Below are 12,440 nucleotides of genomic sequence, written 5' to 3' on the forward strand. Positions count from 1 at the left end.
TAAGCAAGGCCGTTCCTGACATTTAGGAGGCCTAAGGACGACAAAAAAAAATGGGCCCCTAAAAATGCTACTCTAAATATTTATATAAACTATTACATCGAAATACGCAATATCCGATTAACAATCACCTGATACAGAATCATGCTACAAGCCAATAACTTTTTTACTTCAAATTCTTTAGAAACAATGGTGACCTTGGGATAGTACCCTTTGGTACAATTAGCAAGAAAACTCTGGGGAGCTTTAATCACTTTTTCTGTCATATCTTAAAATCATAAGAAAAAGAACAAACAAACATACTTTTTAGCTACTAATACTCATTTATGTTATAAGTTACTTGTGTTATATAGAACAAAACCCAAAACACAACATTATACAAGAATAATTAGATAGTTCCTAACAGGGGAACATATCTACATCAAAATTCCTCTAGACAACCAAGATGTTCAGAAGAAATATATAGAGAAGAGAGCGATCACAAGAATGGGGAACAAAGAAACACAATAAGCTTATCTTTTTTCTGGTTTCTTTCTCCACTCTGTGCGGCCCCTATTTATTTCGAGCCCTTGACCTGAAACTCTCAAAAAATGCAAGAACTTGAGGGAGTCATCCCTGGCTTCTGTTGCTGCAGTAGCATGTCCATTAGTTCCTATAACCTTTGTCACAGCAGTATCCTCGTCTACCTCAGGACTAGTAAGAGAATCAACAACATCATCGTGCTGGCATTCACGTCTATAATCCAAAGTTATGGTTTCTAGTTCATGCGTATAAAGGACTTCCTGGGGAATGCTCTGTTAAAAGAGATGGCATGATCTCAATTAGTACAAATTCCTCATGTGAAGCCTCGGAAGGAATAGACACTTCCATATGTTCTTAACTGAAAACAGCAAGAAAGAGAAAAAGAAGCACTACACGGATGGTGAAAAATGAATAGGAACTAACCTCAAGAACCCATCCAATATAGGCAACATTGTTTACATGCTGGTTCATGTCCAGATCAGCTCTTCTTGGCTGCATACATATGAAAGAAATTTAACAAAAGTGCCTGGACAGAAATCTTGTGGGAAACGAATTTTTTTGAAATCCTACCGACAATCCTAGCCTAGAATGCTGAGCAGGATCTTCCAGTTTTGATATCTTCTTTAAACTTTTATTATTCTCTTCGGGAAATGATAATCTGTACACAGCATAAGTGAATGAGCAGGAAAATCATGAAAAGAAAAAGGGATCAGAGCAGCAGACATAGCCAAGAGGGAAGAACTTATGCCATGTAACATACATATATTTCTCAGAACCAACAAAAACACAAAAACTGAGGTAATCTTGATATAGTATACCATATAGAAACTGAAGAATGAGTTAAATTGTAATTTCGGGCAGATATAAATTTTTAACCCATATTGAATGCTTAGTCCCATAACCTTGTTGAATGTTGAGGGTCAGACATGCGTATTTTCGAGCAAGTAAAAGATTTTAATGTACCTATACTAGCAAATACCCCTTTCCTCTTATTAATAAGATGTAAGGGTTCAAGCCTCCATGGAGGCATATGTGTGTTAGCATTTATTTTTAACAACTGAAATTAACAAACAAAAACAGAATAGAGAAAAAGTTCATAATGTATAGCTTAAAAAGATTTGAAACATCATATTTGTCATTGAGGGATGTGAAGGTCCTCGTATTACCAATCAAGGAAAAGACGCTTTTAAGTATGACAGAGCAAAAGAGATATAATCTTTTCCTCTGTTAATTAAGACAAATTTAGAGAGACGGGCAGAAAGATTGGAACGTAAGCTCAATGCATAGTCAGATCTGGAATTTTTAGACTCACTACAGCCATCTGAGCATGCACAGTGTCTTTCACACTGGCTCTGCCATGCTCCAGTCCATTTTTTACATAAAAATCTATTTTCTTTTAAGTGATCATTTATTAGGCTGTTGAAGAAAACCATTTATCACAAAGGTTTACAACTTTTTTTTCCTTTAATAACAAAGGCTTACAACATTTTATTTTTCTGGATAGATCAAAGGTTTACAACCTTAAAAGTAAGCATTCAATTATGGCATGACTAATAAATTTAAAATGTGAAAACAACAAGCATTTAAAACAGTTTGTACGCACGCAACCAATGTTTGATAGCCCTTAAGTTGATTCTAGTTTCACAGATTGTGGTCTTCTCCAACTTTACAGAACTTGATCAAATTTTGCAACCCATAAAAAACCTCCAAAAAACTCAGGGGAAATTGCCTTTAACAAAGTTTGTACCTGAACAGACCTATTACTGAATCACCCAAGATATGGATGAAGAGACTTACGGATTGGTGAAAATCCAAATTCTATGCACATTTGACAATGAGAAAACTTTACATTGCTCTGTACTTGCACATAATGCGCATTCGTGTGTATTACTTGACTAATACTGCATATTAAGCATTTTATATTTCACAAGTCATGAGATAAGGTTAGTTAACCTAGACTTATACTCCCTCCATCCCAAATTAGTGGTCATACTTGACTTTTGCACGTAATTTAGCGTGCCTTGACCGCATATCTCCGTTAATTATTTTTCAAATTTTCTTTTTGTGAATAAAAGTTTAAGATTTAAATTTTATTCACAAAAAGAAAATTTAAAAAATAATTGACAAAGATATGTTGTCAAGGCACCTTAAAATACGCGTAAAAGTCAAACATGACCACTAATTTGGAATGGAGGGAGTGTTTTGTTGCTCATATGATCTTAACTGTTGTGGTGTTATGTTTCTAGAGTTTCTACTAATTAAACTGCACCATGTATTACTTTCATCTTTTATGGTTTTATTAGCATAAGCTATCATGGTGCGGGAGCCTGGGAGGGCTAATAAACTGGTTAAGAAGCACTCTTCTTAATAATTATTTCATCATGAAAAAATTCTATGTCAATAGAATCATACAAATATCAAGATTTGATATTTGCATGTTACGAGACTATAGATAGCAAACCTTGGTGTTTTGGGGCAGAAAACTAGATATTCATCTCGAACCTCATCACTGACTTTCTGAAGCCGTCTAGTATCTTGGTTCATCATCACCCACTTGCTGCAATCAGAATTATCAATTATTTAAATATAAGAACAAATAAATTACATATGAACTAAGTTTTTATCTAACTCTAATTAACAAGAAGACATTTTCACCACATGCAATGCCTCTTCGAAAAAACTTCAGATAGAAAGTTGACTGAAAGAGGTTGATGTATAAAAGTAGAGGCCATTATTTGTAATTATTTAAATTGCAAGACTAAGAGCATGTCTAATTATAGTGCTACAATACGTATAGCTATCCTATATTTGAAATCATATAACAGTAACACATTTCGTATTTTTTTGACAAGCCTAGTAGGGAACAAGGATGTGATATTTTGGTGAAGGATCAAGTTATAGTGCATCTTAGGTACTAGTAATGTTACTAATATTAGATCTGCAAGAAGTCAGAAGCTATGTCTACTTCTTTATACATAACCAATTAAATCAACAAACTTTCCAGTTGCTCATTATTTAAGAGTCAATCTAAAAAGAAATCTTAAGTGAACAGATGTGGGTGTGATTTAGTACTATTTCACTTTTCCCAGGTACTAAAATTACTTAATTAGTTTTGCTGATTTAAATACAATTAAAGAGAGGAAACATATATAAATGCACCTTGTAGCCCTGCCAATAACCTCATCAGTTGCGAAATCCTTGATAATCCAATCACGTCTAGTCCCAATTCTACCTTCACTTTGGCACCATGTCTCTATCTCAACCACGTCACTCCTGCACAGGTTTTTGACATATAATATCTATGGCAAACTTAGGCAGTTATAAATATAACCAGACATTTATGTTTCCAGATGGATGCCGTTTATTACCAAGCAGGATATCTATAGATTTCAATATGCATTCGTGCAGTCACCCATATCAGGTGCAATTTTCTCATAGTGGGTGTGGTTGCGAATCCATCAGTTGAAAATCCAACACTCTGTGCATGATTGCCTCCAACCTCCTGCATTGTGTTGGTAATATAGAAAATGTGTATAAGTAGGTCATGCCAAGCAGCATATCATACCAGAAGGACACTACCAAGAATCAACAGTATAATAAACACTGAAATTTCAATTGTAGATTCACTTCCGTAAGTATGCATTTGCCAAATCCCAATACATGGGGAAAAAGGCGTCAATAATTCTAAAACGGGAGCAATTAAACTTAACAATGGCAGGAGTACCTTTTATCACAGAAACAAGAAAAAGACTGATAGACAGAATGTAATGCACGATAGTATCAAAAATAGGGTTTTGACCCTGAGGATTATATGCAACAATTATATCCCTACGGATTGTGCAATCAAATATTAGGAGAATTAGCATTCGGAAGATAAAGAAGGAAAAATGGGCAATGGAACATTACAATATGCATAACTATTATATAAAACCTTATTCACTGAATTTTGAAGCTCCAAAATACCCAATTACCCATTTAGTGATATAAGACCCAAATGTCTTCCTCTTTGAAGAATGTTAACAAGGATGCAATCCATTTCCAAAAAACTAAAACAGCTCAACGTATAGCAATATCCCTAATATAGACAAAGACATGTGTTATTAACTGATTATAGTGTTGTGGTGGTACTGGTAATAGTATACTCTATTTAAATGTTAAGGGTATAACTAATAAGCTTTCATGTCCCTGTAATCCTTGCTCATTTCCCTATTTCTTACACTGTTCTTTTTCAGTTAACCAAACAGAAAGCACACATTTCCGACATAACCAAGCCAACAATTGCAAAACCAAATCTCTAGAACAACGAAAAAATAGCTTACAATTCACAAATATACAAAGAAAATGAAAACAATAATTTAATAAACAAACAAAACGAGCACCATAATCACACATCTTTACACCACACACACACACAAGAGTGCCAATAGAATGAAATACTACATTTTAGGGATACTAGTAACCCTAAAGATCGAAACTTCAACAAAATTAATCACATACACAAGCTCAAAACACTAAACCCCCACACATTTTATATAAAAAGATCACGCATGCATTCACCAATACAGATATAAACAGAAAAAAAAATCAAGAAAAGAAGAAAATGCATACATAGAGAGGGATGGGAGAGGGAGAGAGATAGAGATGGGAGAGAGAGAGATGGGAGAGGACAGGGAGAGAGAGAGAGATAGAGAGGGAGATGGGAGTGGCAGGGAGCGAGAGATGGGAGAGAGGGAGAGAGGGAGAGAGAGAGAGAGAGAGAGAGAGAGAGAGAGAGAGAGAGAGAGATGGGGAAATACCTGAAGGAGATTAGCAATGGTCTCAACAGTAGCAGTTTTATTGATCCCAACTTCATAACACCTCACAATAAATTTCTCCTTATAAGACAACCCATCTTCAGTTAAGCTCCCCAACCTCAATTTCTCCGCCAAGCTCTACACTTCTCTCTTCCTCTCTCTCCTTCTTCAAAACCCCCAACACCTGAGCATTAACCCCATTAGCACTAGCCGAAAAAGTCGGCGATCGCCACCGCGAAACCGCCGTGCGCCGGCGAATCGAGATCGAATCTGAAGTCAAGAAGCGACATTGAATTGGGGTTTTGAAATGAGGATCCACATTATAAGTTGGAGCTAAAACACTTTTAAGCAGCATAATGTGTGTGTTTGTGTGTGTGTTTTGTAAGAAGTGTTTGGATCAGAAGTAGTTTGAAACAGAGACAGACACACACACACTTGGGGTTTTGTCTGTGTGTAAGAAGATGTAAGTATATGATTTTAATATGTAAGTATGTCCCAGGAAGTGGCGTCGATACAATCGAGGTGAAGAGTTAAGGGAAAGTAGTTCTTTCTGGACTTGTGGGGGTGGGGGTGGGGGGGGGGGGGGGGCTACTACTATACTACTTTTGACCAACCTAATTTTGTCTTTCACTTCTTGCTTTTACCATTTTGCCCTTCCTCGAGTGGCTATTTTTAGTTTGAAAAAAAGAAGGGGAGAGTAAAGCTATTTCAATTTTTGTTACTCCATCTCAATTGTTGTGTTGAGAATTGAGATAGGATCGTGTTTCGGGTTAAATCGCATAATTTGTATAAAATTGATTTCAGTTGTCAAGAGTAATTCGTAATAATACGAATTTGAAAATTACGGGAATCACATGATATGTAAATTTAAAGATGTTTTTACGAAGAACATGGTACGGAACTTAATAAATGTTATAGCTGCTCTTATTTGATGATTCGTAGAATGTGAGATAAATAGTGTTTATACTCTCTTATTTAAAATTGTTGATCATATGTAAATAAGAGGCATATGTATCTTTTTAATGGGTTCAAATCACACTTATTCTTGGAGGACAAGTTACACTAGATGGGCTTGAGTTTGGTCAAATCCATCAAAACCAAGATTTGTTCATCTTGAGGTCGTCATGTTCATGGCCCAAGTCTAATTAGGCTAAAATATGTTGTAATGGCATTAAGAGAAGATATTTTGTTGATGAGACTCGAGAAAACCCGGAGATCTCACATACGACCTGTGGAGTCTGGTCATGCGATGTAGTCTTTATGGAGAGAATGACATCGCATGCGACGCTTTAAAGTATAGTCATACGATGTGGTTATATAGAGAGTACGTGCGATCACGGGAATCTTGGCGACACATAGCGATCCTTCCTTTCATGCGACCTCATATGTGATAGAGGTCATGAATTTTCGAGTCAACGGGGAAAATATAATGTAAATTGATAGGAGATGACCTCTATATGATAAAGTAGCATGTTCTCATTTCTTCTTTTGTAGCTACAATTAATTTTTTTTTAAATATTAATAAGATTTACGTGACCCATAATCGGGAGAGCCTCATATTCGTGTTTAGCGAGGCGACCCTAAATGGGGTGTGCTGACCTGTCTATAAGATTCAGTCCCTAACCGGACTCGTGTCTTCTTTGCATAGTAACGAGAGATGACCTCTATTTTACGAGACCTCGTGTTTTGGTAAAATTTTATTGACAATTATGCCCTTAATGAATATAGATCCAGCGTCAGAGTTTGTTATACCCGTTTTAAACCCATGCCAAAAACATGCATAACCGATGCTATTTTGAAGCTACGCGAATCAAAATTGAGATGTAATTTGTGTTTAATGTTCAGCTAATGTTTCGGGTTGGATCATGTTTTATTTTAATTTAACTCGCTTCTCTATTAAACCGAATGTATATATTAGTGTGTGTGTCTATATTAAGTTTTATATTTATAATTTGATAATATGAAACATTTTTAACTTTTGGAACATATGCTAAATTTTATTTTTGAATTTATAAACTTATTTAACATACCAATTAAACAATCATGTATTACTATTTTTGAAGGTAATATTGAATTTTTTTCATTTAACATGTTTTTGTTGCACGAATTGATCGCTGGGTTGAAAAACTTTATCATTTACAACTATGAAAGAATAATTCTGATTAATTATGCACATTTGAAGAAAGAACTTTAAATTGGAGAAATATTATTATACTTTTGATATCGTTAACAAAATTATATTATAAATTGTCAAAAAATCTGTTAATCTAAACCGATTAAAATTGAATCGGGTGATTTTTTTTACAAATATGGCTGATAACCTTAAAAATGAGTATCTATTCTCATAAATTCTCAAGGTGAGCGAGTATCAAATCCATAATCTGGGACACCAAAAGATAAACTCATAATCACTTGAATTATTCAACCGTGCTTTCGAACCGGGTGATTTAACTAAGTTGATTTATGGATTATGGGCTAGTTTAAATTTTAAATAATTGTTATCGTACATATACAATTTGATTTTTGTTTGATATCTAATCCGAATCAAATCAAACCGCGATCACCCCTATTTTTAATAATAATAAAAAAAATTAATGTAATTCTGCAAATATATGATATAATGACTCCAAACTATAATCGGAGATGAGATTTTAATACGAAAACATACTATGACCTCGTTCTATTCTTTCTATTCCGTGTTAGTAATTTCATTATCCAAACTATAGACTATTTTTTAACCAAACACACCATATTATGTGATGGGTATAATTTATTTTGATTTTCTAAAATAAAAAATGTAATTTTTTCTAGAATTAAACAATAAAACATGCGTCATTTACTCATATAATCATGACCGGATGATTCACTAAAATTCGGCCCATTAACTGGATCTAAACTCATTTTCAAGCCCAATCTCATAGATCAAGGTCCATGTCTACATCTTCCAGTTGGGCTGGCTCGTTTAATCTGAACACTTACACTGGCAACTGGCAAGAGATAACACACATGCATCATGTACATAAACTGATATGAACAATTAGCAATTTGACCGTAGTTGAAAGAAATTCCACCTGTATTACAAGGTATGTCAAGGTATGACAATCAATCGGTGAATTAGAGCACCCGTAGTACGGGGTCAAGTCATGCATGAGGATACGCAAATTGTCCAAATGACTGGACAAGTGAAAAAATAAGCATTAGAGTGGATACTTCCTTGAAAGTGTCCTCAGTCTGTCCTGGATTGGGGTCACTTGTCCACAAATTATTTTTTTAATAATATTTTATTGTCAAAACTGTACATGCATGTGATTAGGTGAGACTGTGAGCAGATATTAACACTACCATCGGTTACAATATTTACGTTAAAATCGTAACGGTTATATAAACGGTAACATTTTTATTTTATAAATACCAATTTCTATACCCTTATTATTCACACTCATTGCTTCAAAAAAATCTTAGCAAAAAATGAACTCAAATAATCCCCCGTCTTAGCCAAAGAAAAGATGTTGAACGAGTGTTTGGTGTGTTACCGTCCCGTTTCGCAATTGTACGTGGTCCGACACGCTTTTGGGATAGAGCAGATCTTGGACTAATCATGAGAGCATGCATCATAATACATAATATGATTGTTGAAGACGAGAGATACACATATGCCACTCAATTTGGTCCACTACCAACCTATGATGCTACAACAAATGACTTACTGGAACCAAATTTAGGGGAAGAACATTTTGTCCGGTATGAAACGTATGTCCAAAACAGTATGCAGGTGCAGGTGCGTGGTAGACATACACATCGTCAATTAAAAAATGACCTCGTTGAGCATATCTCGCAGTGTCATAATAATCGTTAATTTTTTAAAACTGTCACGTTTAAATTTAATGTATTCTTATTTCATATTTTTAATAACATGATAAATTTTAATTACGTTTTTTTTATCTTATTTAATAACATATGTTCAAATGAAGGTGGCAACGAATAAATGAAAGTGCTCAAAATTTTGGATCGTGGCATGATGAGGCATTATTTGCACTGTAGATTGAATTCAATCTACTGCCTCGGTAATATTAAACTACATTATTTACACAGTAGATTGAATTCAATCTACTGTCTCGGCTTCATTTGTTGTGCTGCTTTGGCATATCTCACATTTATACGAGAATCGTTAATTTTTTTATTGTAATATTTAAAAATTAATGTTGTCTTGTATGTTGTTTTTTCTTGGGTTTTAATAATATTATGCATTTTAATTATTGAAATGTTTTTAATTTTTTATAGTATTTTAAAAAAATTAATCACTTTCATTTAGTTGTTACAATTTTAACATTACTAATGTAAATTTAAAATCAAATTATAAAATCATTTTACTAACTATATGTTATAATATCAATATAAGGGGTCCTACAAAGTGTGGAAAATGGTCTTTGCATTGGAGGAGTTAGGGTCAATTTTTTTTTAAGTCACTCCGGACTGATGTGTCCAAATTTTGTCAGCAGAAAGACAGGGAAATAACCCCTGTATTGCGTATGCTCTTAATCGTATAAAGTATATACCGTCTAGGTTCAGAGAGGATATACTATATGTTATCTTACCTCATTCTAAATAATGAACAGACTGTTTTATCAAAACACCTTCGGCTTGTGTGTATAAATATGTATTTTATAGGTACAAAATAATATACAATAATACATAAAAGTACGTAAAAGTAAGCGGAACAATGATTTTTATAACATAACATATCATTTTATTAGAATGTGACACGTCATAAATATCGAAAACCGTATTTTATACTACGGCTTTCCAAAGTTCCAACAACCATTTGTTACGGACAGACCCAACGATCAAAATGTACTACTCATATCATAGTCTGCAATCTGCATGATAGAATAGTACTGTATTAATTTCTTTTAGTACATACTTCAACAACCAAATATTGAATGTGATTGCCAGCAATGACAAATGCGCATGACTATACATGTTTGGTCATCTGTTTCACACGGTCCCCACACTAACTATTTAACTCCGTTTTTAAGTCCTCAAACCCTAAAAAAACTCTCTCAATCCTCTATTTTTAATAGCCGCCGTTCGGGGCTTCCGTCGGTTTTCACCGGTGGAAAGCCCCGAATCATCTATTTTCCTTACTTTGTTCGTGTTTTCAATAATACTCCTCCCTGGGTAAGGATTTATATCGTTAAGATTGTATTTTTGTTTGATAAAGTCTTTGTTGGGTGAGATTTGTTCCCAATTTATTAGAGTTTTGTTTATTCCCTCTTTATGAGAGTTTGGTGTGTTTTTTGGTGTGTTTTGGTGTGATTCGATGTTCAGGACGTTAGATCTGCCGGATTTTCAGAGGTTTGATTCAGTGATAAAGATTTATATGAGATTGCAATTACGATCGATAGCTCAAACTGGTTTTAGTGAATGTGATACATGTGTATATATCAATTTGTATATATCAATTTCAACAAATCGCTTGATTGTATCTTCATAAAAACTAAATTTATCAGCGATATGATCTATTTTATGTTTTTTCGACTCAATTGTTCTTGTAGATGCTGCATGACTTTTCATTATTGAATTAATTCTTATTTTTTTTTTAAAAAACTATTTAACTCCAATTTATGATTGTATGGCTACAAAAACAAACTAAACATAACTCAAATTATGAAAGATTCACAAGCATTATAGGGGTACTTAACATTTTTTAGTGGGGGTCTTTATAAAATAAACATATTTATACTTTAAAATTTTAATAAAAAATTGCTAATTTTTGATTTTGTGAGGGCACCTGCATGAATCGGTCCTTGTTTTGTAGTCAGGTCAAATTAAATCATACGTATCTCAGTTTGCTTCCATTATCATTTCTTAATTATATAATTAGAGACTAATTAAATTAATCACTTCCGACCTTTGACATAATCAAATACTATTATAGTATGATGAAGAAGATCCTAGTTAAGATAATATGCAAAAATATAGTATGTGTTTACAGCTGTATAACGTGCATTGAGATGGAAACTATGTTATACCATTGTTCTAAAAAGCGGAAATCGGGATTTTTCAGTTGAGGGACCTTTCAGGGATTAATCGGATAATCGGTGATTAATCGAATTGATTAATCGGAAGCAATTTATTTAATAAATAATAATAAATAATTTTATTTAAATGATCTTTCATAAGATTTATAAAAATAAAATTACATATCACTAAGTCAAAATTTTCATAGTTAGAAAATTACTACTTACTAATTCAAATCTTAAGATTTAAAATAAATCGAGTGAGGGTAGGACAAAACAATACAAATATGATAGATGTAATCATTGTTGAATAAATTTAGAATATCTTAAGATTATGAATCGACTAAGCAAACGAGTTGAGTGTTGAGATTTAAGAGTAATTCAAATAGAGAATTTGTGTAGAGGATTTATGAATATAAGAATATACGGTTGTTTACTGTATGTAAAAGAGTCAATATATTAAGATATTATTATTAATATTAATTATTAAATGTTAAATATTAATTATTATTTTCAAAAAACTATTATTTTTCTTAAAAAAATATTTTTATTGTTATTTTTAAACTTTGACCGATTTGACCGATTTTTTCCAAAATTCCCGACTTTTGACCGATTTTTAAAAAAAACCGTACTTTGGCCCGATTAACGATTAATCGAGACGGCAACCGTCCGAACTCCGATTAAATTTTGACATAATGAGTATTTGATCAAGTCGTGAGAAATGATGATTGTGAGTTTACTATTAATTAATCTTACTCAAGTTTCATAAACATAAATAGAACTGTTACAGAACTTGAACTATTGTAATACTAATATAAAAAATGGTTTTTGATAAGTTCTAGAAGATAAAAAATTCCAAGACAACGCCACATTGTATAGATTATAATTTATATGAAATTTGACTTTTCGAGATACGTCTCATGTGATTTTAAAATTTTAAGGTCACCTTCCTGCTATTTCCCAAATTTTATGACCACATTGTATATATTTAAATTTATCACACTGCATTTAAGTGTTTTATGGTTGTTGTAACTGCATTAAATTTTTTATAGGATTATTTATAATTTTAGCAATTAATGTAGTACTATATATAGCATGCCCACACTTG

General features: G+C 33.1%; 1 protein-coding gene across 1 annotated transcript; it reads right to left on the minus strand.

Annotated features, from left to right (window-relative positions):
* Positions 1–282: 282 nt before the first annotated feature.
* On the minus strand, positions 283–5,871 carry LOC141671981 (oleoyl-acyl carrier protein thioesterase, chloroplastic-like). Its single transcript, XM_074478454.1, is given in 8 exon segments — positions 283–791; positions 943–1,011; positions 1,090–1,177; positions 2,981–3,076; positions 3,679–3,792; positions 3,888–4,021; positions 5,316–5,450; positions 5,452–5,871. Coding segments are annotated over 8 exon segments (1,134 nt in total). The 5' UTR covers positions 5,668–5,871; the 3' UTR covers positions 283–509.
* Between the last annotated feature and the right edge of the window lie 6,569 nt (positions 5,872–12,440).

This window comes from Apium graveolens, chromosome 7 (assembly GCF_009905375.1).
Source record: "Apium graveolens cultivar Ventura chromosome 7, ASM990537v1, whole genome shotgun sequence".
In the NCBI taxonomy this organism is placed as follows: domain Eukaryota; kingdom Viridiplantae; phylum Streptophyta; class Magnoliopsida; order Apiales; family Apiaceae; genus Apium; species Apium graveolens.